This window comes from Rosa rugosa, chromosome 4 (genome assembly GCF_958449725.1).
Source record: "Rosa rugosa chromosome 4, drRosRugo1.1, whole genome shotgun sequence".
NCBI classification, from domain to species: domain Eukaryota; kingdom Viridiplantae; phylum Streptophyta; class Magnoliopsida; order Rosales; family Rosaceae; genus Rosa; species Rosa rugosa.
The window spans coordinates 42,563,868-42,590,781 of NC_084823.1; the positions used below are offsets into that span (position 1 = coordinate 42,563,868).

The window sequence follows — 26,914 nt, forward strand, 5'->3', positions numbered from 1 at the left end:
AACGTCAAAGTTGTCTCTCACAAAACATATTTGTATCAACTATAGTTCCCAGCCATGCAATTAATGCCAACTAAAGTTCACTTAATTTACATGCAGCAGAACTAGATCCCACTATATTAATTCATGATATTAAAATGATAAGCCAAATCTCCTATGAATTTGGAAGTCTACTAAAATGATGACTAGTTGAGAACTTTTGTGTTAGACCCATTTTTCGATCACATTTCCGCAAATTAACTGTTAGATGTTTAGATATTTATATGTAAATCATTTATACAATTTTTCAACCAAATTGAAAATCGTTAAGACATTCATAATCATAATTTATCAGTTATGAATATGATTTAGTTCATGTTTGACGGATTTGGTTTGTCCATTGATTTGATCTAGTTCGATACCTTAACGGTTAGCACTTTGGAGAAAAACTTTCAGAAGTGATCTACTCATGCAATCATGCATACATAAACATCTAACAGTTGATTTTTCGTAATGTAATCGAAAAGTTGGTCTCCCAAACCGTTGATTAGACAGTCTTCAACTATTCCTTATTTAAATGGTCCTCATTAGAAGGGGTCTCTAGAATTATGTTGGAGAGAAATTATCTCACATTAGAAAAATGACAAAAAACAATATAACTTGATTCACACGTGCTTTTCATGATAGCCTCCAGGAAGGCCTATTCAACCTTATCATATGCCTTGCTCGTATCAAGCTTAAGAGGCCCAAACCTCTGAGCACCAGACCCCTGAGCTTAAGAATTGTATCAATAGTTTTTGTGTTAAAACCCAACACCTAATAGGTGGTTAAGTTGGAACAATATCGATATAATGGTTTTTTTTTTTTTTGAACCAATGAATAATTCATTCAAAAGGGGAAGTTACCCCAATGGTTTACAATCATTCTTTAGAAGCTCCAGAATGAGGTATGGAGGTTTTATTAGCCAAACATATGAACTATAGTCGTCATAGGCCGAGTTAGCTAATCTATGAGCTACTCGATTACATGCTCTCGGTGTATGCTGCAAAAAGATATGAGGTCTCTGATGAAGTACTTGACGGATATTATCAATTAAGCCTTCCTCAAGCACATACGTAGACTGCATATCACCAATACTCGAGATCACATCCATGCAGTCAGTTTCGATTACTATTGTGCTCAATTGTAAAGTGGCCACCAAGTTTAAACCTTCCTCTACAGCTCGGAGCTCTACTGCCTGGCAGAGGCCACATTTGGTATCGGCTTTGCAAAGGCAGCACGAAACTGACCTGCACCGTCCCTTAAAACACCCCCACACCACCAAGAGTTGTGTTAGGAATGAAACTCCCATCCACATTTAACTTCCAAATTCCTGACGCCGCCGGTGTCGAGGTTTTCCTCGGTTTTGAGTGGGAAGACTTCTCTACTAGTGGTGGGCTAGCATATAATGGTGGGCTACATTTGTCGCGGTTTAACTAATTACTATATGTATGTTTTAATCTCCTCTCAGCATTTGGCTATGAAGTTTTTTTTTTTTTTTTCCTGACCTGTTTAAGAAGGTAAAAATGGATTAAAGTAAACTTCAATCTATTTTTTTTTTTTTTACTAAGATGGTAAACCCCAAGTGAGTGAAATTGTATGAAGAAACGAAGTCAACAATTCTAGAATCTGCTTGAACCTCTATTATATTGAGAACATATAGAGGGATCTAGTTAAGACGGTAAAAATGTATTAAAAGTAAGGATTAATTTCAGTTTAGTACCCTGTGGTTTGGGGGTAACATCATGTCAGTCCCTACTCTTTCAATTTGATCAGCAACACCCTTGTGCTTTCAATTTCAATCAGTCGTGCCCAAATTTAATGTTCCGTCCAATTTGAACGTTAACTTTGACTGTGGGGCCCACTTTGGGGGCTAAAAATGTCATTTCATATACATTTTCTTCTTTTCTCCTCCTCTCTCTCAGCTCGATGGTTTCTCTTTCTCTCTCTTTCTCTCCTCCCTCTCTCTCTGGGCCGCACGACCCCCTCTCTCTCTCTCTAAGCTCCGATGGTTAACTCCGAATAACCCAGCAAGCTCATCTCCCTCTAAGGCTCGTCGTCTTCCTCCACTTCCCTCCTCTCCAAACCCGACAACCCACTCTCAATTTGCACCATAAATCCTCCACCATAACCTCTATCGATTTTGCAGATCAAAACATAAACACAAAGAGCAAATCTAACAGTAACCCATTCAACTTTAATTCTTAATCGTCAATAACTAAACTTACAGAAGAACATGGCACATCAAGTTCACCATTCAAAACTATATCTGGACGAAACAACCAAAGTTCAAACAATAACCACAATCTCTAGCTTACCTCAGACAAACGAATTCAAGATTGCTCTTTGAGCTACTGCCTTTGCTTTCTCAACAAAGAACACAACGACTGGTTGTCCCCATCACAATACCAACACCGAATTCATTGTTCACACACTTCATTTCGACGAAAATGGCTCCTTCCTCCTAAAGTCACAAAAATGTATATATCACAGTTGCAAATTAGGTACCAATTAACTACGAAACAGATATAAATTGAAACCCAGAATCCAAACTATCACAATTGGATTGAAAATCGAAGTGATTCTTCGATATAAATAAGGGAGAAATTCCAAAGAGCAACCCTTCAAAACCCAATTCTCCCCTTTCGAAAAAATATAACACCCCAGACCAAAACCAATCAAAACCCAGAATTCAGAAGCCAATAATTCAGTAGACCCAAACAGAAACGTGACAGAATTCTTCAAAAGCTTTGATTTTTATACCCAGAAAATTTTAAAGAAACAGATAGGAAGCTTGATTTGTAGATCTCTGAGAAGCATCCGGCGTGGAAATAGAACTTAGCGGCGAGCTTGTCCAGGTCGCTCTGCATCAGAAGCTTGCTGCTGTAAGAAAGCTTGAGGAGACACGTGTGGGAGCGAATCTGAGTGTGGAGGTTTGGGTGGAGAGGCGGCGAGACTTGAGGAAAGGGAGAGATGGCGAGTAGTGTACGGTGGCTGGGCTCATGCCAATCATCGATTCTCTTTAGGTTTGGGTCGAGTTTGTGCTGTGGTTCGAGTAGTAGTGGCGATGTTAAGAATCGGTGGCCCGACGCCATGATTTCCGGCGGTGGCAGTGTGTGGGTGAGAGAGAGAAAGAAAGAGGGTCGTCCGGCCCAGAGAGAGAGGGAGGAGAGAAAGAGAGAGAAAGCGAAACCATCGAGCTGAGAGAGAGGAGGAGAAAAGAAGAAAATGTATATGAAATGACATTTTTAGCCCCCAAAGTGGGCCCCACAGTCAAAGTTAACGTTCAAATTGGACGGAACAGTAAAATTTGGGCACGGCTGATTGAAATTGAAAGCACAGGGGTGTTGTTGATCAAATTGAAAGAGCAGGGACTGACATGATGTTACCCCCAAACCACAGGGTACTAAACTGAAATTAATCCTAAAAGTAAACTTCAATCTAGTTAAGATGGTGAAAATGCATTAAAGCAAACTTGAAAAAAAAAAAAAAAAAAAACTGATGTGTATTAAGATGTTAGATTTGTGTGTATATATAATTCAATATACTCGTGCCAAGTGAGTGAAATTGCATAAAGAAACGAAGTCAACAATTCTAGCATTTGCTTGAACCTCCATTATATTGAGAACATATAGAGATAGTAGATAAGGACATGTGGATCAATAGTAGAATTAAATCTATGCATGCATTATGGCTTGAGTTTTACCTGCTTTTGAATCCTTCAAGCTCGCAATGAGTTATACGCATGTGATCAGACCTACCACCACTGCACTAGCTGCATTTTTCTTGTGCTGACACCCGATTTGAATGAGTATATGTGATATGTACGTACTTCTTTTGAACTTGTCATGTATTTGTGATTTCCGCAGACCGTTGTCATCTTTGCCCTGCCTAATTTTTTCTATTTAAAGGAGGCTCCATTTGATCGGTTTACTCCATTTAACTTTCATTCTCATCATTCCCATGAGAGCAAATCAACTGCGCGCTACCCACTAAACAGTGGCGGAGCCAGAAACTAAGGGTTACTGGGGCACAAAAATAAAATAATAATATCAAAACATGAAAAAATCTTGGAAAATAACAATAAATTTGTGATTGAGTTGAGAGTCGATACATGTTGCAAGTATGTTTTTCTATTTTACAAGAGTTTTCCAAATCACTAAAAAGTACCAATGAGTGACGGAGGTAAAACTTCATCTTAGGTGACCTTTCGAAATTGAAAAGAAAAAATTTTAGAACTCAAATTATATATCAAAACTTAAAATTTCCGATAAAAAAATTTGATAGAATTATTATAATCTAGAAATAAGATTATTTAAGATAAAAATATTGTTAAAATTATGTCAAGTTCATAATAGCAAGCCACACAAAAAAAAATAGTAATATTAATAGTTATTAGCGCTGCAAGGTAGAATTAAACCTTTGGAAAAAATTTAAACAAAAAGTACTGAAACCTTTGGAAAAAATTTATCAAAAAAATAGTAACATTAAAAGTTATTAGTGTTGCAAGCTAGAAATCCTAGAATTAAACCTTTGGAAAAAATTTAAACAAAAAAGTAGTGAAACCCTTCGGAAAAAATTTAAACTTAAAAGAGAAAGTATTGCCGGTGGCCAGAATCAAATCATGGACTTGTAATATATCAAGACAAAGCCAAGACCACTGCACTATGCTAGCTGCTTGTGATTCCTTGTAACTTAACTACTTTTATATTAAAAGCTTACTGGGTCAAGGGACCAGTGTACCCCAATGTGTCTCCGCCACTGCCACCAAACAAGCCCTACAGGGCAAGAAGGAAGGTACTAGCCATAACAAAATTAATCACAAAGCATTTCACAAGAAAAATAGTTGGCTTCATTCATTTTTCTTGTGAAGTGCTTTGTAGTTTTGTCATCGGTGGTACCTTCCTTCTTTCCCTTGTAGGGCTTGTTGGGTGGGTCAGCCGTTGAATTGCTCCTATGGCTTCCAATCTGCAAAAGCTCGATCAACATAAAGGACAAGAAGAAAATTGTGGATGCAGTTGAAGATGTTATTCAATGGCTTGATGAGAATGAGAACCAACTCGCTGATCAAATGTAAAGAGTATGAGATGGATAGCTCTGAAGCTGCAAGGTTGGTTAGGGATAAGGACGGGTTTCTGATCGAGGAGATCAAGTCTCTACGGAAACTTATTTGTGGCAACACAGATGTTTTTTTCCAACCAAGGGAATGCAACAAAGTAGCTTATAGTCTTGCCAAGTTCATCTTGAATGTGAATGAAATTTTTATTGTATTGAATATGGGCCAGAATGGCTTATGGAATTGATGAATATCGATTCCGATGTTTGTAACTTTTCCCCAGATTAGTAAATGGTTACTTTGTTGATAAAAAATAATAATAATAAGTATGAGGAGAAGATTAAAAAAGCTTGAAAATCTCTGCAATGGAAGATGTACTCCTCATTTGGGTGGTCTTGCCTTCATATTGAGCTGAGCTTGGCTCTCCTTGATGGACTTTTTTTATGCAGTGGTGTGGACTGTTTTGCTTGTTTCTTCTTTTTTGTAATAACTCTCAAACTCAGGGGCTTTCAAACAACCCCTAGCTTCTACGAAGCTTCGCGCACCTCTCTTCTTCAATAGTATGCAAAAGAACCTTGGACGTCGTCATCTGACTCACTGAAACCCTCCACATTACTTCAGAAGTTTCACAGAAGCTCCTCTCAACAAAGTACAAGTGTACAACCTACCACAAAAATTTCCACATTCACTCTGCATTGTATATATGGATCATTCTTACTAGCCAGCTATATGATTCATCCGCGGTCACAGTTTTACGGGTGGAACATGTGTCCTCCGGCCGTTTCCGAGAGGACCCTTCAGACCTTCCCGCCGGAGAGGCGCACCAACCTCGTACGCCGGCCGGGAGGTCTCATCTCCGTCCCCGGGAGGCTCTTGAAGGCTCCGGAGACCCGCCTGGAGAACTCCCAGTACCGTTTGACGAAGCTGCTTCTGAATGTGACCATAGAGAGGAGCTTGGGGCCTGTACACGTGTTGATGTCGCCGGAGAACACGGTCAGTGATTTGATAAAGTCCGCTGTAGAAATATACGTGAAGGAGAAGAGAAGGCCTTTGGTGAAGGAGACTGATCCGCACCGTTTCGAGCTTCACTACTCACAATTCAGTCTGGAGAGTAAGTAGTCATGTCACGAGAAATTAAGATTCGTCGTTCATGAACTTGAAAGTTCAATATTTGGCCATATTTCTTGGAAATGGAAATTCTTATATTTTGTTATTTTCTTTAAATGTTAGCCTTTTTGTAGTGACAGTTTTTTTATGAAAGATTTTGGGTTATTACAGGTTTGAAGGAAGATCAGAAGTTGATAAAGTTGGGGTCTAGAAATTTTTTCTTGTGCTCAAAGGCATCAGATTCAGATGCCCTTTTATCTAGCTCTGTCGTCAATCCTTCGAATTGCTCAAAGGAAGCAAAGAAGGAAATCAATTCTCCATTTCCATTGATAAAGTTCATGGATTTCTTGCTGTAATTGCTCTTCCATTAAGTTCATATATATATATGTCATGTATATGTATGTATGTTTGTTTCTACGTACAAAGAAATATAAGATCGATGCTGTCAATCTATTGTGAATTTAATGCTGATCGAGCATGACTAAGACTAACCCAAGAGAAATTCCATCATATGTAGCGTTTGTTTCTAAAAATTTAATTCTTAAAAAAAAAGTTATAGTAATTTAAGTTTTATGAACAAAACTATACAAGTATAATTTTCTACTTTCAAACAATCTCATACTCAATTTCAACTTTCACAAATATTACAAGCATACCTCAAAGATCTTTTAAGCTTGAGATTCAACTTGTTTTCTTTAACCATCCTAATGTCTCGTTCGAGTTTGACATTATATTGTCGAGTGAAAACTCATAGCTGACAATAATACAAACTTGAGTTGTATCGACCAATTTACATCCGTATTTGATTAGGTTCTTGCTTCCTCAATGGGCAAGGCTTGGATGCCTTTTTATGGGCCTTGCCTCTGTATCAAATTCTCAATTTTGAGATTTATTGGACAAGTGGGAAGATTTTTCTGCGCTCTGTAAATATAAAAACAAACAAAAATAGGAGAAAAACGAAATAGAGGAATTATACTCATCCTCGGGCCACCGCATTTGGCTTGACTCTGCCGTCTTCGAGTCTCCTCCGACCATCGATATCAAAAAGAAAGAGTCTTCTCCGATCGTTTTCGTGTATCCGCAGCCAGACCCGACCGCGCGTGATTTTTCTGCCACGCGCCTCTTTCAGGCCGTCTCATCATCCATACTGTGTTATAAATTCGAAACAGAGATTGAGTTAGTAGCAAGTAAAAGAGAAAGATTGAGCATAAATGGGGGATCTTTACGTTTGGCTAATTTCCTTCTTCTTCCTCATAGCCCTTCTTGCTCTAGTTGTTTTCCAGGTGGGTCAATCCCCAAAACTCCTTTTGAATTTTTATCTCAATTTATTATGAGTTTATTGGCAATTTCAGTTTCTATTTTATTCCTATTTAATCAGAAAAGGATATCACTTCTTGCATACTAGAAGTAGTTTTAGTCTAGAGGGATCTGTATAAGTATGTGTTTTTGGTGGGTGATATGCTTTTGTGTTGGTGATAAAATCAAGTACTTTTATGGCAAATGTTAATAGAAGCATATAGGTGTAGTAGCTTAATTTTGTCTGAATAATCATATGTCATTCTGTAATCTCGCTTTTGAGTATGGTGATATGTGTGTTTGTGTTTTGGCATTCAGTCATGGCAGTTTTTCTTGAATATAGATTGAAATTGGTTTCCACCCAGCATTAGGTTGAAGCCGAAACCAAGTACCGTCAAGAAGGGGTGTTATTGAAAGAATTTCCGAGAATCTACCAAAACAGTATAAATATGGAGATAAAACTTTTTCAAAAGAAAATGAAGACATCTTTGATTTAATTTCATATCCTTGTGTCAAACATGAGACCTTATTCAGTGGCTGTTACGTTTTACCCAGGGAGCAGCAATTTAGGATTTTCTTTTGTCGCCTCGACTTTTCTTCAGTTTTATTAAACTTGGATTGGCAAACCCCATGCTGTCAACTTGTATTGTGCTTGTTGAACACCAATTCATCTTGTATTAGGTGATGGTAGTGCTAATGATACCATGAGAAATCGTTTTTTTAATGTTGAAATTGCTGTTGTGAAGATTATGTTAGGACATAGAGCAACTATATATGACAGTGGAACAGATTTTGAAATTACACGGGCTATGGTTGATTGTGTATTTAGCGTCTGTGTTTGCATAATGTTATGGCTTCTCTACTACTTTTTTAAGGGATCTGAAAACTGAATCTTAACACTTCAAAAATTGTTGCAGCTGATGTGCTTAGCAGATCTAGAGTTTGATTATATCAACCCTTATGACTCTTCAACACGGATTAACAGAGTGATTTTGCCCGAGTACATCCTAGAAGGACTATTAGGTGCCATCTATCTTGTAACAGGGCATTGGATCATGGCTCTATTCTGTGGTCCGTACCTCTATTATAACGTGACACTGTAAGTCCTGTTGCATTACATATAAACTGATGCTTTTTTATTCTGATTACTGTAAACTTGTAAGAAAAAGAGAAGGGAAAGATGAAGAAGAGAGTAAGAAAGAGTCCCAAACAAAGCCTGGTTTATCAGCATCAAGACTATGCAAAAATAAGAGTAGACTGGAAATAATGGAAGGGGGAAAGTAATTATTAATAAGAAGTAAATAACACTTGGAATCTAAAGTTAATTGGGGAGCGAGGGAAGGATATACATAAAAGAGGTATAAAAAATTTAATTCTAAATTTATATATTTCTGCTACAGCATTGATGTTGAAATGGTCTTATTTTTGGTGCCATTGGCACACACAACAGACCAAAAGTTAAACCTACACATTCAAGGACTATAGCAACAGTTACAGATAATGTACCATCAGATTTCTTTTCGGGGGCTGGGGCCTGGGTATTTTTACAGATGATGTACAATATTGTGTTCAGCTAAGTATTAGAACAATACTCCAAGGATGGTTACACTATCACTGGTTTGTTGATGCACATGAAAATGGTTTATGTCACACGCAAGCTGGTTGATAAGGATTTAACCCAATTGCCATGGATAAACCTGATAACTCCATGATTTATAGACTAGATGATGGTACAGTAGTTTATCATGTCTTGGTGCTGTGAAATACTGAATGTGTTCTTTTCAGTCTTATGACCTTAGTGTTTTATCCTGAGTTTATGATCTTACTAACTTTCTCCTTTTCTGAGTAGGTATACGAGTAAAAGGCACCTCGTAGATGTTACTGAGATATTCAATATGCTCCACAAAGAGAAGAAGCAACGACTTTTCAAACTCTTCTATCTTGTTTTCCTTCTCTTTCTCTCAATTTTCTGGTACTGTGGCTAAGAAAGTTACACGTCTTCCTTGAAATATTCAGTCTATGTATGTTTAATCTGGCTTATCTCATATTCTTTCGCCCACCTTTGCAGGATGATTCTAACTGCATTGGAAGACCACGAGTAACACAGACAATTGCTGCATCAACTGACTGTTTACCGGAACTCTTCAGTTTGTTGCCACTAAGTTGCCACTTTTTACAACTTTTATTCCATCACCACTGATGTAATTTGTGCGACTTCCACTGATGTTGTATGATTATTGGATGGTAGATTTCCTTAGTACAGCTCTGTGACATTCTTTTCAACCCTTATATCATAGCTGTAGTTCGAGGGATTCATGATTTGTATTCTTAGTATTCTTAGGTTATCAGGTTCAAGCAATCTAAATTTGTCGAATAAATCTATTAAATCAGACATTGTTCTGTTTCAGTTTTCATTTGTGTATGGTTGATGAACAACTCCTAGTTGCATGCACTTGAAGCTGATGCCTTGATTTGTTGTGATCACACTTGCATTTTTCACTGGTTTTGTAATACCACATATCTAGAGAACCCTGTAATGCTGTGGTTCTGAAGGAGTGGATTTCTTTGCCAAATAAACATTTTTCTGGCCATTTGTCTCTTTTTGCATTCTTTAACCCAAAGTGTGTATAATTTCTTCAAAATTTTTAGGACATACAATAAACCACAACTAAGATAGAACTTCTCTAGTTTTAAGCCATTCTTGGTTTGTGCCTACTCTTAAGTTTGTATGACATGTCATTTCAAATGATTTTGTTATCCTTATTAATTTATTAAACTTATTTTAAAAGAATCAAATGAATGATATGTACAAGATTAGTATGGTGCTTAAAAATGATACGCATATATCACAGAAAAAAAAAAAAAAATTGACCTTAAAATCTTAAATCCACCACGGAGGAATGTGGGGATCGGGTAAAGTGTGAAGTTACCAAAGACAAAGTGTACTGAAATCGTGACCAAGTTAACGAACTAAACTACAGGGACAAAATTGAAATTTACACAAAGATAAGAAAATAAATTTTTTTAAAAAAAAAATATATATATATATATATGGGTGAAATTTGCAGCTTGTAGCGTCCAATAGAAATCCAGTGATTCCCAAATAAAGCAGAGACAGCCTTCGAGTCTGTCCTAGAAACTGCGGAAGCTCCCGCGGCTCTGCAACAGAAAGAGGTCAAGATTCGATCTTGTTCGTATCTGTTTTGGAAATTTAAGTAGTTATTAATCAATTCTTGGGCTTTATGGTTTTTGGGGACTTGGGTTTACCTGAAGAGCTGTTTTGGTGTGTAATTGAGTTTGATTTTTATAACAAATGAATGCGTTGTTCTGGGTTGGGATTGGTTTCATATGCTCATGTTTGGTATAGTACATCTTAGTATCTGTAGAGACTGGTATTGTTTATCTAAAGGCACTACTTTCAGTGCTTTGATCAATTCTATATTTTCGGCTTCTGATCAAGAATGCAGAGAACATTTACTTCCATATGATAGACTTGTAAAACTAGACCTTGAAGAACACTGTTTTCGGGGATCAAAACTAATGTACACTGTATTCTGTATCATTCTATGTTTTATGAGTTATGATGGGTAGAAAGGCAAAAACTTGTATTGCTTCTGTAGTTTAGATCAGGTGCTCTAAAGTAATTTGTTTTGTGGGTTTTGAGTAAAATGACTTTAATTCTTGGATACTACTTCAGTTCTGACACTGAAGCATTGCTGGTGATTGGTATAATCTTATTCATTTTTTAATTTATTTCAATAGCTAAAGAGATTAGAGACTGCTAGTTTCTGTGAGGCTAGTATCTTCATTACTTTGATCAATTCTTTCGTGTTGTGGGTAGCATTTGAAATGATACCGTTAAAATGTCGCTTAGCATATCCTCTATGTCTTCTATGGTCAAGATAAAGGATAACTATTCTCAAAGGAAGTTGTGTTCTCATTCCTTGGTTTTTGTTTTTGCAGTTAAGATTTTAAGGTTGCTGATACATTATGGTGAATGCTACTAAAGGATTGTTTATCTCTTGGTAAGATGCATGTACCATTGTTGGGCTGTGCTTTTCTTATTTTTACACATAATCAAGTATCCTCTGTGAAGATCTGGGTTTAGAATCCTCCTCACCTTTGTATAAACAGAAAGCTAGCTCAAATGTTTGGTTGAACTCAAATAAATGAGAGCATATAGAAAAGGGAGCCATTATCTGTGCTGCGGTTAAGTGCCTAGAAGGCATTGTGTGCAGCATTAGGTCTTCAAGCAACTGCGCGCATCCTGAATTTTTTCTGGTCCTTTATGATGGTTCTAAGGCAGATTTGGTTTGCCTGTTTAGGACCAGTAGACCTTTCCCAATGTGACAATAGGGTTTTAGGAAGCCTACATAGGGGCCTTTAAGAGTCTTGCCTCCTTGGTTACGTTGGGTGAGACCAAAAGACTGATGCATAAGCCCACCAAAAAAAAAAAAAAAAAACTGTTTATGTGGTAAGACACTGGTACCAATTGTGTTTTACGTGTTTCCTAATAAAACTAAAATGGTTTTTGAGGACATTATGTTCTGGTTGCTCCTGTTTCATATAATGTATGTAATTATGAAAGTATGAAATTTCAGCATTTTGTATTGCGTAAGAACTATTCTATCACTTGGGACTGATAGTTTAGTGTTTTTGAGATGAAAGTGAGGGTTTAGTTTTGGACATTCTGGAAATCACGTTCTGACACTTTCTAGCTGCTGACTTGCTGTTACATCAGATTCTATGCTTTAAACATCAATCAAGATTAGGTTGTGCATTTAGTGGAAATTCATCTTTTAAGCCTCATATTTAAGTTCTTATTAGCAGACAAATCAAGCAGTAGGTTCATCCTGAAAGAGTAGTTTGAGACTTGGAGTTGCCTTGTTTGCTTAGTCAAGCTCTCTTTTCTGTCTCTGAAAGCATCTGTCTTTCCCTTGTGCAGTGACATACCTATGGCGCAATTCATCATCAATTACAACAATTCACTGCCTCCATCACAAAAGTTCATAATACACGTCTTGGATGGCACTCACTTGTTTGTGCAACAGCATGCAGCTGAGATGATAAGAAGTGCCATTTCAGAATTTAGAGACCAGAATTCTTATGAGAAGCCTACTTGAATATCTTCTTTTGACCGGATGTTTACATTGTACGATCATCCTTGTATTATCAATTAGTGAATTACAGCTTACTCGTGTAGTAAGCATTTACCTACCTTGTGAACACAATAGAATTGTTAGGTTTGCTTCCATTATATACTTATATTGAATTCAGTGTTCATGAAGTGAACATTGCTTTGATTTTGATCTTCTAAGAAATCACATTTGATAACTTAACTTGCAATCGGAGCCAATGTACAGTATAGTTTTTTTTATTTTTTTTTGGGAGAATATGTACGATATAGTTTGGTTCATATGTCTGGTCATTCTCTAAATTTGTCTTAAGCAATTTTCAAGTGCCTCAATCTGTGCTTCCCTAGGATGTGTTATGTTGGTCAACTATATATAGAAGTTTCTTCGCCACTGAATGAAAAAGTTATAAGGAGGATACAGTTGATTACAAAAGTTATTGGAGGTGCTCTATGAGTATCAAACTTGGGTTCATAACTAAAACTTGACTCGAGTAAATACTTAAAGTCTTAAATTCAAATAGAGTAACAAGACCCCGGAAATTTTAATAAACTGATTTTCTACTCTTTCTACCGAAAAGAATCAGAGTTAAATTAATCCAATCTAGCAATGAATGTGTTCAAGAAATATCAACTTGGACCTTCCTTAGCGGGTCGGGTCGGGCCGGATGAGGCAGACCCATGACCCGACTCTATTTGTCTCTCTTTCTAAAACAGTTTAGATTGGTTCAGAAAAATCTTTCTTTTCCCTCACAATTCTGTGCTCGGCGAAAATGGCAGTCTCTTTTGCCACAACGACGTACACTCCAAGCCTTCAGGCCCAAGCTAGACTCTCTCACCCTCCTCCCAGGTTCTCTCTTTCTTTTGTTTAATTTTCTCTGTTTCTAATCCAAAACAGAAAAAGATAAATGTTATTGATTGTAATCCGTAATTGGTGTTCCACAGTTGCTCAATCAAGCATTTTTCTGGGTTAAAGCCTGAATCTTTAGGTATGTTGGGTCCTCATTCCTTAATCCCATATGCTAATTTCGGCCTTCTTTTGTAGGATGTAATCGGTTTTTGAATTTTGTTTTTCTTTATCTGATAAGGTACTTTTGGAGCTAAAAATCCAAACTTGACGGTTGAGTTCTACAGCAAAGTTAGTAAGAGCCTTCTACCCAGGTAAGTCATTATGGGCTTGTAATTTATTTGCTTAATCCTTATGCAATTTGGTGGTTGAGTGACAAGATTAGGGTGCTGTCAACTTAGTTGTTAACAGCAATAAGTTGGATTTAAATTATGTAATCTAGTGTAGGTATTGGAATCATGCTTCTTAAACTCCAAGAAGGCTTTTACTAGAAACAATTTATGCAGTGTCTGACACAGGGTAGGCTTAAGTTGTAACAAGATTTTTAGTTAAAGAAAAAGACATGAGAATACAGCGTTCATGCATTCTTTCTCCTTCGATAAGTTTGTGCATGTATGTGTAGCGTTGAGGCTACAATTATGGTATTTTAGATTTATGTTTTTGAATAAGCAGACGCATATTGAAGGTTTTCTTGTCTACTCTTTAACCTGCAGTATAGATGTAATGGTGAAAGTCATGTTTTAGGAGGAAAAATTGCTTACATGCTAGATTAGTGTGCCCACTTTATCTGTCAGATTCAAATATGTCTTTAGAAGTTTCATCGTTGATTCACCGTCAATGGAGAAGCTCATTATAGTGATTTATTTTGATTACCAACTGATACTTTAGTATAGCATTTTTCAACAAAGTGAAAATGCTCGATTTGGTCTTGTTCTCATAAAAAGAGTAGCTATACATTTGCATTGTACACTCTTTTCTGGGGATTGTTTAAATCTCTAAATCAGGCTGTTAATGCATGGATGATGCAGCTTTATATTTGCACTTTTCAGGACAGGAAACCACAGATCATCGCGTGCACAAGTTCGAATGATGCCAATAGGGACACCAAAGGTTCCCTATCGAACCCCTGGTGAGGGAGGTTGGCAATGGGTTGATCTGTGGAATGCTCTAGTAAGTCATTAGAGTTAATTTCAAATCAAATGAACATGCATTTATTGAGCTAGGGAGGTTATAGGTAGAGGTCATTAATAGTAATACGATCTGTTGGTATCAACACCAAGGGGCTTGCAGCTAACTGACCCTAAACCTTATCTGAACCAGAACTTTCTTTAACATCTCTTTAGTATCTTTTCTCTTTTTAAACCCATAATATTTGAAAGTGCGGTGGAGTCTTTCTTGAACATGTCTTCTAGTGGTATTAAAGTGAGATTAACTGACATCCTATGTCAAGAATGGTGCTGCATCTCTGTTAAATCTTTTTCTCTTTTTAAATTTGTTCCTATACAAAATATTTGAAAGTGCCATGGAATCTTTCATGAACTTCCTTGGTAGTGGAATGACAATGAGAGTAACTGACATCCTATGTCAAGAAGTGTGTTGATTTAAACTTTTTTATCCAGATTTTACTGGAATCTCATTTTATTGTGCGTCTCTAAGACCATCTCTTGTTTTCTGGGAATGTAGTACCGGGAACGTGTTATCTTCATTGGGCAAAATATAGATGAAGAGTTTAGCAATCAAATTCTGGCAACAATGCTGTACCTTGACACAATTGATTCATCCAAAAGGCTTTATATGTATATCAATGGTCCTGGTGGAGATGTAAGCTTTCAGTTTTTCATGATGAAATTCTTTTACTTATTTCTTGATCTTGTGGTTCCATGTGGCATATGTCTAAAACTTGCACCATCTACAGCTTACTCCGAGCATGGCTATCTATGATACTATGCAAAGCTTAAAGAGTCCTGTTGGCACTCACTGTGTGGGCTATGCCTATAATTTGGCAGCCTTTCTTCTTGCAGCTGGAGAAAAGGTAATGTTCTTTCCCTTTCTAAATCCAGGTTAATGACAAGCATCATGAACCTGGTGGGGTATGTCAGTTTTTTAATTTGCTTCATTTCTCTTTTCTTTTGCCTCCAAAGTGCGGAAGTTAAGCAGTTAAATAGTTCTATGATACATTTAGGAGTCTGGCCCATTAAGATTTTATAGAAAATGACTCCATTTCATTATATCTGAGCTTGTCCTTCACATGGCCCTGTGCATTAATGATTTGATAGACTATCATCATGTTTCCAATAACTTGTAAGAAAAACAAAACACTGCTTTCATCTATTCTAACTTAGATGGTTGAACTCTGAAATTCCACCTTTTTGTTGTTTTCTGCTTTGATTAGGGTAATCGATTTGCAATGCCACTGTCGAGAATTGCACTGCAGTCTCCTGCTGGGGCTGCTCGTGGTCAGGTATAACCTCATATTTTGGTATGTGATTCATTGCTTTCAGGTTTGCAGATTTTTGGATCTTTCTTAAATCATTCAAAAATTTGTGGCAGGCTGATGACATACGCAATGAGGCAAATGAGCTTCTCAGAATCAGAGATTACCTTTTTAATGAATTGGCAGAGAAAACTGGCCAGCCAATTGAAAAGGTTAGCTAGTTTGACAAGTAAAACTTAGAATTGCGTCTGGTTAGGTGGTTTGATGACTTCATTAAGCATGGTCACTTGCTTCCTTGAGTTAGTGCTGCAACTATTGCAACATGAAGCATTATTTCTTTATTTAATTATTTTATTTCCTTATTTTGGAATTCAGTAGCCACCCTTTTTTTTTTAGAGTTGTTCATTGACCTACTTCAGAAATTACCTACGCAAAGTGGCCCATGTGTTTACCAAACAAAAAAAAAATTGCCTATTTGAATCTTAGGTTGAAAATGGTTTATGCCCATTTGAATCTGCTTGGTCCTTTATAACACCATTGCAATGTTTAACTAAAATATTTATCATGATAGGATGAATGCTCATTCTGAAATGTGTATATGCAGATTAACAAAGACCTAAGTCGGATGAAGCGCTTTAATGCACAGGAAGCTCTTGAGTATGGGCTCATTGATCGTGTAGTTAGGCCGCCTCGTATTAAGGCTGACTCACCTAGCAAAGATGCGGGAACAGGTCTTGGTTAGTACAGATCTTGGCTTCTCACTGGCCAAATTGGCTAACGACAGCTATAGTATTCAAAATGTTTCTGCAGTTCAGTTTTCTGTTGTAGAATCTTCTACCTAGTCAGTATTGCTGCATAGAAATTTTTCATTTTCTCTTTAGAAGGCTTTTGGAAAGAACTATTTTCTGAAAACAATGTGCTGTATCATTTATACACCCACCCAGAGCACATAAATCTAAATGGATATTTAATGTGGTTTAAGACTTTTAAGTGTTTCAGCTTCTGTGGTAGATAAAGAAAATTGAATAGTGATATTAGGGCGTGTTTGTTATGAGGGACTGGACGGGATTGGATGGGACTGGGTACCATAACACGAGGTAGCCCGTGTTTGGCAACAACCGGGACTGTGTTAAATGAGACTCTGCAGTCCCCAAAACACAGCCCACACCGTCTACGAGAGCGACGCCAAAACTCACGGGATTATGGAAGCTGGTGTTGTAGACGCTGAAATCCATTCTCGCTGGATCTGCTTCGCCTCAACCTCATCACTCTCTCTCTCTCATTCCATTCTTTTGCTCTTCGGGTTCAATTTCTTGTTCTCTCTCTTTGCACTGATTATTTTTCACTCTCCCCTTCAACCCTCTACCTTCTTCTTTCTCTATCTCCTGTATTATAGATGATTTGTTTATGGGTTGTAACTGTTTTAAGGATTTGGTGTCTGGGTAGCTTGACCTGGTAAGATTTGTGATCAGTTTCACGTTTGTGCTATTCTGTTCTTCTGGTTTTTTTTTTTTTTCTGTTTTTTTTTTTTTTCCGGGTTTAAGAACTGGTTTTTGTTAAATGTTGAGATTTGTCTCTGTTTTTTGCATAGTTCCTCAAGGCTTGATTAATCATTAATTGAGTTGGTTCTCCTCTGTTAGTTTTCAATTCCACCAGTCAAGGCTTATTCTGGTGTTCTTGCTTCTGTGGTTCTTTCTTATTGTCAGTTGGAGCACCAACATGGATCAGGACTCTTATAGAAATAAGCCAGGTAATAAGAGTCCGGGACTGTTATAGAAATTAAGGTGAAGGATGATAGTCCTGTGAAACAAACATCACCTTAGTTACAGGTTTCAGAACTAATTCTGTCTGCCTATGTTCTGTGCCATATTAGTGTTTTCATTCATTTGTGTTGTCACTCTCCACTTTTCCGGTAACTATCTGATGAGGGGATGTGAGCCTTTGACTGTACAGTATTTGAGATTAGCAAACCAGATCAGAGTATATTAATAGCAATCTTCTTTACAAAAGTTGTCAACTGAAAAAGGGTAGAATTTTGGAAGGCAACAACATTATATAGAAAGGTTCACTATTATTTCACCTCAAAGGAGACGATGAGGCAGAAAATATTTTACAGAGAGCTATAATTTGGTTGAGGTTGAGTTTTGTTTGTATGATCTAGTTTGCTCTACATATTCAATCTACTTTGTGGAGAAAATTTGAGGGTAATGTTTTTACAACTGTAAAGATTATAAGGGATTGATGTAACCAAAAAATTGCAGGGGATTGCATAGGCTATCCCTTAGCCTCTCTTCTCGCCATCCCTTGTAAACCCTATCAATGAAGTTTTCAACTCTCGTCTCCAAGTTATCATCAGATTCATCTGTGTCTTCCCAGCCAATTTCATCATTGCTACCATTGTCGTCGTCATCTTCATTGTAACCGTCAGAATCATATTCTCCATCTTCTTCTCCACTTTCATCAACTTGATCATCAACATCCTCACTGCCATTAACATGACCATCCATATTGCAGTGCTTGTTGCTACCATCATCCTCAATATCATAAGTTGCATCCTCTGCTGAACCTGCTAGGAATGGTAAGATGCTGTCAACTTCCTCGGTAGGTGGCCGATGATCTCCAACAATGATGGCAAAGATTATGATGTTACATAGCGAAAACACGAATAGAGGATTCAATGAGAATTGAAGATTTTTTTGTTTCGAAATCGACTGAAACAAAGAGCTCAGGACAAGAACAATAGCTAGGAACAGCAATAGAAACACAGGCCTAGGTACCCAAACGAGCCTCATGCCCTGGTTTACAAAAAAAAAAAAAAAAAAAATAGGTGTGATTGTGATAGTTTAATTCTGAAGTCTCCTCTCTGAACATGCATATATATAGAGATGATTGCTTCATTGTATTTGATATAGGAGATTTTCCGGGAAAGTTTGAGAAGAGTATATTATTTGTATACTCCATTTCACATTAAAATGTAGTTTGTTTAGGGGTTAACCCAAGTCAAAAGTGAAGAAAGCTTCCAAGCATATAACAACATTTCTGGGTTTATGGGTTCCTTGCTTAGAAGCTTAGAATGGAGCTAAAACACAAGCCAAGTCCACGTATGCACATATCACAGTTGGGTGTTAATTTGGGCATATATAAAAGTAATAAAACTAATGAAGCCAATACAAAGTTGAAATGTGGGTTATTAGGATGTCAATTTGATCATAATTTAATATAATTTAGTATCACAATGATTGTAAAGATTTTTTGTTAATCTTCACAAGAAATTGGCCAGGATTTGTGAATCTGAATCAACTTTATCAGACCTGTGAGGTATTGAACAAGAAAACGAGTGACTTGGGAATGTTGGAAAGTCAGCAGTTCTATTTTTGGGTTTAACACAGTTGCTGGGAAATTTCCATGAGAGGTGCTTTTCCTTTTTTCTTTAGGGTTCTGCTGCTTCTGCATGAGCCATGAAACTTCACGTAGTTGACAAAAACAGCCGCAGATTTGGGGATGTTTCGAAGTTGACATATTGAATAAATATTATGTTGAAGTACAAGTCAAGATTTGTGTTTCTGACCAGATTCTCATTACATATTGTTGCAAGTTAAAGAACTGGCAACTAAGAGTTCATGAAAAGAAAAAGAGCTTTGCCGACGACCTTTTCTGACGAATAGGCTTTGGCTAAGAGGCCTCCAATAAAAAATAAAATAAAAAAGAGTTATAGGTATATTCATCGAATCATCGCCTGAAAACTGAAGCATGACAATTTAACTATGAAATTTCATTCGCAAAAATTTATTAAATTTCTTTATTCAAAAAGAAAATAAAATAAAATCTTTCTTTCATTAAATGATTAACGATTACAATTGTTACGAATGACATCCATTTTAAGTTCAAGTCATGTTTGATTAAGATAAAGCATAAGAAGCACGCAAATGAGCCACATCATTTGCGTTTCTCGGTACATAATTAACCTGGAATTGAGGATGATCATCTCTCAAAAGCACCTTGATTTCTAATATCTATTAGAAAACTCATCGTAGACAAATCCTGACCTTCTCGGTTAATAGCTTGTACCAAAAGGGAGCAGTCTGTCTCAAAACATACCTGCGCATATTGTAAAGAAACTGCCAGCTTCATTCCTTCCAGCAGCGCAGCGAGCTCGGCGTGATTGCTTGAAAGGGCGAGGTAAGCAGAGCACCTGGTCTAGCAGCGCCGGCTTTGACTGCCACACTTGGCTATTACAGGCCGGTTCTTCCAAATGCCCCTAGCAGCATAAGCATCTTAGTCACCTGTTCCTTACTCAAATTAAATGGGATACCGCCTCCATCAACCAGTGTTGGAAATTATTGAAAACTCCCCCATTCCACTGAAAATCCTCTCTATGCCATACCTCCTGCGCATGTGAGCAGGCCACGAACACATGCAGGCTATTTTCCAATGCATGATCACACCGTACACATCCCATCTCCCCTACATGGCCTCTAGTACTTAGCTCATTCTTGTAGGCAAGATATTGGCTGCCACTCTCCACGCATTCATAGCAACTTTGCTAGGGACTGATATTGCATTTTTGATGATTCAATCTTAGTTATCAATTGCAGCGAAAAGCTTTTATTAATAGATTCATCTAGTGTGTTATATATGCAATCTTTATTTTATGTTCATTCTACCAAGGGAGAAAATTTAGATATTTGTTGGGTACATTTAGAAATTTTCAGAGCCGCCCATGTCCATTGTTAGTTTGTTACTGTTGAAAACGACCTAAGCTCGAGTAGTTGAGTGGGCAATTCCCTTGGCACAACTCTGTTGTTTCAGTTCATACACGCAATATTAGGTGCCAAAAAGGTGGGGATTACTCAGAACTGACCGTGAGTGTTTCTTCTATTATGACTTGTTTAATCAAGATGATAAATAGCTTCTCATGATGTATCACTTGATGTTGACGGTAGCTGACTTGAGTTGACGCTAGGGTTTGTCATGCTTGCTGGGATTGGAAAGAGACTGGGAAATCTTTCAAAAACAAAACCTTCGCAATCAATGTTTTATTCTTAACCATCAGAATCACAGGGGTTAATAGATGAGACCATTGCCGAGTTGAAGCAACATAAACAAACAAATGAAACAAAAGCGTGAGATTGTCACAAACTTCTAAATCACATTGCATCAATCCAAAGAGATTACGAGAGTCAGATTCCGGTCGGGTGCTAATATTACATCACACTACTCTACATGACACAACAACAGCAGTAGTGCAACAAGAGCCTATCTAAGCGGCTAAATTAAATGATACATCAAAGTGGTGGGGGGCAACCCCAGATGAAGCTGGACGACTAGTAGTCAACAAGTTTACAGACAGCAAACAAGGTGAAGTGAGATCCAACAGTTGGGGACTGGGAGATGAATTGCCGTTGTGGTCAGTGAGAAACCTCATGTTGCAACAAATAAGCATGGACTCTTCACATTACACCTCCAGGCAATGATACATTAATGTCAGTCTTATTTTTATGATCGGATTGATACGAAGACCAATTATCACCACGGAAGGAAGTCGAAGATGAGAGGTTTGTCTTTGGTTCAGCACTCGAAACAGGAATAGCCATAGTTGGTGTTGCATTAGAAATGTATTCATGTTTCTGTTTCTTGGGTTTCTGCTCATGCTGGTTTCCTGCCAGAAAACTGCCAACTACAACCTGATATAAATCAAGAAGAAATATTAAAACCATGGCCTATTGTTTTCCAAATTTCAAACCATCCTATCCCATCCTAGAAGTTTGGACCCCAGAAACTAATCCATACCTGCACAGGACTTGCAGCAACTAATAGTCCAGCAACTCCACCACCTACGACACGCCCATCTGGACTTGCTAAAGAAACACTCATCCCACCTGATCTGCTTCTTGTCCCTCCACTTTCATTTGGCATAAAGGAACCAGATAAAGACAGTATCTCGAAACGACCCTGCAAGAACAAGGCAAAGAGATGGGATATCCACTAGTGGTTAACAGACAATGTTCAATAAACTGTAAGAGATTCAATATTAGAAATTGAAAGTTACAAAGATAAAACATGTTCCATTGTTTAGAAGTATCAAATGAAAAGCAAATCATTAAAGCAATGGACAATGTGGACAAAAAAAATCATGGAGCGGCATTTGGGAATGGGTGAAAACCTTGTGGATTGAGGTTGCAACAAGCTGACAAGACATATAAACAATGATTGCCCAATGTCAACCTAATGGAAAATAGTTACGCAATGATGATGGACAATTTTCTGTCCTCTTCGAGGTCAAATCCGGAAAGACAAACAAAATTCACTTAGCTTTTTCCTATGATGAAGTTTGCATTAAAGCACAAGTATACGTCTTCAGTGATTCTAATCACCCACATTAGTGTACACCTTAGTTCCCATTCTCTCGCCTGTTAACTTCTTTAGTTATGCACAGTAAAGCACCAAGAGTGCTAGATGTTCATCAGTCTATTAAGCACACTTAACCCCAAAAAGAAATGTAAACTTGAGTAAAGATGGGGGCTTTGACTACAAATTGACTAGCTATAAGCCTCACCATCCAAATTATGACATCATAAACAGAGTTGAGGGGAAAAACTTCTTTATTTGAAGGGAAAAAACACCCTTATTTAAATGTCCACTATAAGGATAAATATTTAGTAATACCAAACTACACAAAGAATCAAGAAGTTTCAAACTATGCTTTAGAGATTAGATAAAAAGCACACTACTGGATATAACCATACATAGGAAAAGCATATTATGCTGATAATATATATAAGCATAAAATTGCATAAAAGTCGCATATTATCTTACTGAAAAAAAAAACTACCAACAAAATAAGGATAAGATGCGTCACCTCATATGTCAATGTACCACCAGAAGAATCAGGTTGACGAAGTGTAACACTTGATATAACACCATTTGCGGAGAGCACACATATAGCTCGAGGACCTTGTTGAGAAAATGATATAATCTTCATCATGACATCCTAAGACAACAGAGTTGTTACAGAAAAAGTTAACTTTAAGTGCTTGAAGTACTCAATGAAGTTAGAAACATAGAAACAACTAAAGAAGTTACTAAAGATCTGAAATGTATACTGGCTATCAAAGACAACTGCTGAATCTAGTTGTCATAATTCGCCATCTCCAGCTATTTAAACCATGTAATGTACTCATTTGGACCAACAATTAACCTAAACTCAATTCTTCGAGTTAATTACCTCGCCAGAATTAACATTGATGATATGAGGAGTAAAATTAGCACCAACAGAGCATGCAACCCATTCACCTACACAAATGAAATCCTCACATTATCAGACACCTGGAAAAGAGCTCTCCACTTTGCAATAGATTCTGTGATATTTGCACTACATCAAGTTATTTGTTCCACGAAACAAAGTAAGGAAAAGTGATATAGAGTACTAATTTAGAGATCTTTAACAATCTAATAGGTTCCCTTACAAAAGCTTTAATCTTTTGTTTTACCAAACAAAAGTGTTGACTCAAAATTCTGCCAATTGCATATCTCACTCAACAAAACCAACAATAACACCCTCGGCATCAACCATACACAACATATTAGGAAGTAACTCTACAACAATATCAAGAAATACTAGCTTAATGAAGATATTATATGCATCAACATATTAGGTAGTGTTTACAGATTCCTAATCATTTTTGTTGGACAGTACATGGTGTAAGATAGTAAAAGTTTTACTCAGAACCCTTGTTCCCAGAAGAAACTTTATGCCTGGCTACTCACGCAGTACAAAGGTAAACATTCACAGAAGTAAAGTGGCAGTTTTTGTTTACGCTAAAATCAAAATTGATACCATTCCTTATCTATCTTGTTTAAGAATAACTAATCATGCAAAAAAAAATTGAAAAGAAAGTCCAAGTATCTGTTTATAAGCATATACCCAGTGCACAAAGCAATAATGGAAATACCTGGGATTCTTGTATCAGTGATAGAATACGCAATCAATGGATTATCAAAAAGGACAAATGAAAATAAGCTGAGCTATATTTAATGCATTGGTGAAACGAATTCAGTGAATGAATGGAAATACTGAGATGTAATTAAGATGGATGATCCATCTGGAAAGAAACCAGCAACTGCATGCGAACTTACAAAGACAAATTGATTTGACTCATTAGAATTAACAGCCAAAGAAGTACTCAAAATTCCACATGGCACATTTCTGCTAATAACCGGTAGCTCAGATTTTAAAGATTCCACCATACATCTTGCAGAGAATAATTCAGAGAATTACAAATCATGCTGACTCAAATGAAAAACTAGCAGTACATGATAAGACTCGAAAAGCCAAAGACTATCTCAATCTCATCATGAGAAACCAACAATACAACACACAATCAGAGCTGGGTATCTTCAAGAAGGACAAAACTATATCAAAGAGTGGGAGAAAGGGGGATATCCTTCTATAGGTTCATGTCAGCAAGTTTAAGACAGGTTTCAAGTCCAAGCAGTCTGTTCACCATCACTTGCAGACTTTAGCAGGTACACAACTTGGCACCTGGCATAAATCTCCTTGCTCAAAAAGGTGAGAGAAATGCCAAAGGACAGCCATAACAGGAAGATTCCATCATTCCCATACCAACCCACAAAAACTCATCTTTTCAGACCACCACACAAACACCAGGATCTGTCTCTCTCTCTCTCTCTCTCTCTCTCAATAACAGCATCCAATCACAGGTCCCACATCTACCCAACCAAGAATCCCATAAACCCCAAAGCTCTCTATCTAACACCCTCTTAAATTCTCAGTCCCTCCCAATAAAAAGACTCAATCTTTCCCCCAATCCCCACATAGAAACAACACTAAAAATCACAACTTGAGCTCAGAAGCAAACTATAAATATAAAAATCACTGAAAAACTCAAAAGGGTATGTGCATCAAAAACAAAAAAACCGTTCTTTCATTACCTAAATTCTCCATCTCATACTTGTTCTTGCTCACTGAGCTGGCCGGCTTCACCTTCCCCCGCGGCTGCTTCTCCGCCGCGAAATCAATCACCGGAGGCGGCGCCGCCGACGATATCGGCTTCGGCGACAGCGCCATAGTCACGCTCCCATCTGGCCCATACTTCCTCGGCCTCCCTCTCTTCTTCTTCACCGCCACGGACCCGGGCCCCGCCGGCATCGCCGCCGCGGGAGGCGGCGCAACCGGCGGCGCAGGTGCTGATCCGGCGTTATTGGCCGGGTTTTCGGCCCTCGGAGCCACGTGGTAGTCTGACGGAGCATCTGATCCCACCACTGTAACCCCACTAGTATTCACAGCTTCCCTACCCTCCATAGATATAGTTTACCTTAAACCCCCAAAGTTTGTTTCTTTTGAGATTTTTAACAGAAACCCATTTTTACTTTACTGATCTAAACCACTCTCAGAAAACAAGAAGCTCAGTGATTTCACAAGATTTTTGGAAACAGAAAACCCACAAATGATACAGAAAACCCAGATGGAAAAAAAAAATTAATTTGGGAAAAAGACTTGAAATTTGAGGATTTTGAAAGCTCCCTAAAGCTTTTGAACTCAAAAACTACAAGATAAAGCAAAAAAAAAAAAAAAAAGGTTTCTGAATGTTTATTTTACTGAAAGCTGCAGAGTTAGCTGGAGAAACTGGGCTTCAAGGGCAAAGAGATTGAATTTTATTTTCTGGGGAAAGGAAAAGAAATTTTAGATTTTTATTTGTTGGGATGGGAAGAAAAAGATTGGAGTATTGAGGTGTTTGATTTGTGATTTCAATGGAAAATGGTGAGATAATAATAAGAAAGCTGGTTTTTGTTTTTCAGCTTATTGGGTGCCTAACTTTCCTAAGACTGTCCGAATTGAGATTAAAAAAATGAAATGAAATGAAAGAAGAAAAGAAGGAAATATTAAATAAATATGGGCATTTTGAATGTGTAATGATTTATTTAAAAAAAAAATGGTTAAAATACGAAGTTTCTGGTTTTGGTTGGAATCCGGTGAGAAATAATTATTAGTTAATAAAAAAAATTGGTAGTGGGTAGGGGGATTTTCTTATTCTTCCTTTTTTTAAGTATAGTTTTTTGCTTGAAATATGGGCAAAAGTGAAGTGAAGTAATTATTGTTTTTATTATTTATATAGTTTTTAGGTGAATGGAAAAGTAAAATTAGGTTGCCAAGGCATGAAGAAAGAAATTGTCTAGAAAAGGGAAAAAGATGGGGTGGGGGTGGGCTTCGGTAGGCATCAACTTTTTTGAGTTATGGTACAAATGAAAAAGATAATTAGGAAAAAAAAAAAGACCAAAATCAAACCAACCGAGAAAATAAAAATTAAAAAGCAAAATCATGGAATGATAAGTCTCATTTGCAATAGGCAATTTCCACATACTTATAATTTCCACATTTAGAGGTACAACTCTCCTTTCACTTATAATTAGGGGAATGAGCAACTGGATGCTTGTTTCTCCTAAAATGAAAATTCTTTGACCTTTGGTACTTGGTGGGATAAGCATAATCGACTCCTGAAATTAGGCTTCTGAGATTGGGTGAGCAAACAATAGCAAAAAAAACAGTAAAGCTAAAAGTCTAGAGGGAAATATGGCATTGTCATAATATCCATAATTACAGTTTTGAGTTACTATTTTTTTAGATCACGATGAGAAATCTCTCTCGAATAATTTATGAAGTTAGTGTATATCTTAGCTATAGAAACTTAAAACATAGACGTGTTCCGGTGACCTGTTGATAAGTTATAAATCCAACATAGTAAAGGTCATGGATTCAATTTTCACTGGCATATGTAAGGGTAGGTGGGCGGGCTAAGAGTTTAAAAAAAAAAAAATAATATTAATAAAATCAATACTTGAAGAGGTTTTTAGTTACTATTGAAATGCAAGATCTCGAGTAATTCTGAAGTTAGTGTATACCATCCGTAGAAACTCAAAGCATAGACGCGTGCACCGACTTCACAACATACGTATATTAAATTATCAATACTTGAAGAGGTTTTGGGTTGCTATTGAAATGCAAGATCT

At 37.2% G+C, this 26,914-nt stretch overlaps 6 protein-coding genes across 8 annotated transcripts; 4 read left to right on the forward strand and 2 right to left on the reverse strand.

The window, feature by feature from the left end:
• The first annotated feature begins 5,641 nt into the window (after positions 1 to 5,641).
• Positions 5,642 to 6,643, forward strand: LOC133746203 (uncharacterized protein At4g22758-like). The gene is made up of 2 exons (XM_062174376.1): positions 5,642 to 6,182; positions 6,350 to 6,643. The coding sequence occupies exons 1-2, from the start codon at positions 5,801 to 5,803 to the stop codon at positions 6,532 to 6,534; spliced, it is 567 nt and encodes a 188-aa protein (XP_062030360.1). The 5' UTR covers positions 5,642 to 5,800; the 3' UTR covers positions 6,535 to 6,643.
• A 441-nt stretch (positions 6,644 to 7,084) lies between these two features.
• On the forward strand, positions 7,085 to 9,888 carry LOC133746204 (protein cornichon homolog 4). Its single transcript, XM_062174377.1, has 4 exons — positions 7,085 to 7,461; positions 8,392 to 8,573; positions 9,324 to 9,446; positions 9,543 to 9,888. Exons 1-4 carry the CDS (start codon positions 7,390 to 7,392, stop codon positions 9,574 to 9,576), a joined length of 411 nt encoding a protein of 136 aa, XP_062030361.1. The 5' UTR covers positions 7,085 to 7,389; the 3' UTR covers positions 9,577 to 9,888.
• Positions 9,889 to 10,529: 641 nt separating this feature from the next.
• Positions 10,530 to 12,820, forward strand: LOC133745338 (general transcription and DNA repair factor IIH subunit TFB5). 2 transcript variants are annotated; one of them, XM_062173395.1, is made up of 3 exons: positions 10,530 to 10,648; positions 11,438 to 11,499; positions 12,420 to 12,820. In XM_062173395.1, exons 2-3 carry the CDS (start codon positions 11,465 to 11,467, stop codon positions 12,595 to 12,597), a joined length of 213 nt encoding a protein of 70 aa, XP_062029379.1. In that variant the 5' UTR covers positions 10,530 to 10,648; positions 11,438 to 11,464; the 3' UTR covers positions 12,598 to 12,820. The 2 variants fall into 2 exon arrangements, with proteins under 2 accessions (XP_062029379.1, XP_062029380.1); XM_062173396.1 differs by having other exon boundaries at positions 10,576 to 10,664.
• A 497-nt stretch (positions 12,821 to 13,317) lies between these two features.
• On the forward strand, positions 13,318 to 16,870 carry LOC133743638 (ATP-dependent Clp protease proteolytic subunit-related protein 2, chloroplastic). Of its 2 annotated transcripts, none has more exons than XM_062171631.1 (9): positions 13,318 to 13,455; positions 13,551 to 13,594; positions 13,694 to 13,766; positions 14,481 to 14,622; positions 15,136 to 15,273; positions 15,368 to 15,484; positions 15,845 to 15,913; positions 16,003 to 16,098; positions 16,491 to 16,870. In XM_062171631.1, the coding sequence occupies exons 1-9, from the start codon at positions 13,379 to 13,381 to the stop codon at positions 16,626 to 16,628; spliced, it is 894 nt and encodes a 297-aa protein (XP_062027615.1). In that variant the 5' UTR covers positions 13,318 to 13,378; the 3' UTR covers positions 16,629 to 16,870. The 2 variants fall into 2 exon arrangements, with proteins under 2 accessions (XP_062027615.1, XP_062027616.1); XM_062171632.1 differs by having other exon boundaries at positions 13,321 to 13,455; positions 14,502 to 14,622.
• A 660-nt stretch (positions 16,871 to 17,530) lies between these two features.
• On the reverse strand, positions 17,531 to 18,748 carry LOC133707461 (uncharacterized). Its single transcript, XM_062133031.1, has one exon. The coding sequence runs from the start codon at positions 18,676 to 18,678 to the stop codon at positions 18,115 to 18,117; it is 564 nt and encodes a 187-aa protein (XP_061989015.1). The 5' UTR covers positions 18,679 to 18,748; the 3' UTR covers positions 17,531 to 18,114.
• A 2,267-nt stretch (positions 18,749 to 21,015) lies between these two features.
• On the reverse strand, positions 21,016 to 25,750 carry LOC133745212 (AT-hook motif nuclear-localized protein 1). The gene is made up of 5 exons (XM_062173234.1): positions 24,839 to 25,750; positions 23,112 to 23,179; positions 22,746 to 22,877; positions 21,677 to 21,838; positions 21,016 to 21,570 (listed from the first exon to the last, which is right to left on the reverse strand). The coding sequence occupies exons 1-5, from the start codon at positions 25,206 to 25,208 to the stop codon at positions 21,337 to 21,339; spliced, it is 966 nt and encodes a 321-aa protein (XP_062029218.1). The 5' UTR covers positions 25,209 to 25,750; the 3' UTR covers positions 21,016 to 21,336.
• Positions 25,751 to 26,914: the final 1,164 nt, after the last annotated feature.

Excerpts from the sequence above, each read along its gene's own strand:
- LOC133746203 (XM_062174376.1), top strand. The coding sequence starts at position 5,801 with ATGATTCATCCGCGGTCACAGTTTTACGGGTGGAACATGTGTCCTCCG. Across the intron at positions 6,183-6,349 it reads CTCACAATTCAGTCTGGAGA|GTTTGAAGGAAGATCAGAAG; the intron begins GTAAGTAGTCAT and ends GGGTTATTACAG.
- LOC133746204 (XM_062174377.1), top strand. The coding sequence starts at position 7,390 with ATGGGGGATCTTTACGTTTGGCTAATTTCCTTCTTCTTCCTCATAGCC. Across the intron at positions 7,462-8,391 it reads TTGCTCTAGTTGTTTTCCAG|CTGATGTGCTTAGCAGATCT; the intron begins GTGGGTCAATCC and ends AAATTGTTGCAG. Across the intron at positions 8,574-9,323 it reads CTCTATTATAACGTGACACT|GTATACGAGTAAAAGGCACC; the intron begins GTAAGTCCTGTT and ends TTTTCTGAGTAG.
- LOC133745338 (XM_062173395.1), top strand. The coding sequence starts at position 11,465 with ATGGTGAATGCTACTAAAGGATTGTTTATCTCTTG. Across the intron at positions 11,500-12,419 it reads AAAGGATTGTTTATCTCTTG|TGACATACCTATGGCGCAAT; the intron begins GTAAGATGCATG and ends TCCCTTGTGCAG.
- LOC133743638 (XM_062171631.1), top strand. The coding sequence starts at position 13,379 with ATGGCAGTCTCTTTTGCCACAACGACGTACACTCCAAGCCTTCAGGCC. Across the intron at positions 15,274-15,367 it reads TCAATGGTCCTGGTGGAGAT|CTTACTCCGAGCATGGCTAT; the intron begins GTAAGCTTTCAG and ends CACCATCTACAG. Across the intron at positions 16,099-16,490 it reads CTGGCCAGCCAATTGAAAAG|ATTAACAAAGACCTAAGTCG; the intron begins GTTAGCTAGTTT and ends GTGTATATGCAG.
- LOC133707461 (XM_062133031.1), bottom strand. The coding sequence starts at position 18,678 with ATGAGGCTCGTTTGGGTACCTAGGCCTGTGTTTCTATTGCTGTTCCTA.
- LOC133745212 (XM_062173234.1), bottom strand. The coding sequence starts at position 25,208 with ATGGAGGGTAGGGAAGCTGTGAATACTAGTGGGGTTACAGTGGTGGGA. Across the intron at positions 21,839-22,745 it reads GTGGTACATTGACATATGAG|GGTCGTTTCGAGATACTGTC; the intron begins GTGACGCATCTT and ends TTGTTCTTGCAG. Across the intron at positions 21,571-21,676 it reads TTGCTGCAAGTCCTGTGCAG|GTTGTAGTTGGCAGTTTTCT; the intron begins GTATGGATTAGT and ends GATTTATATCAG.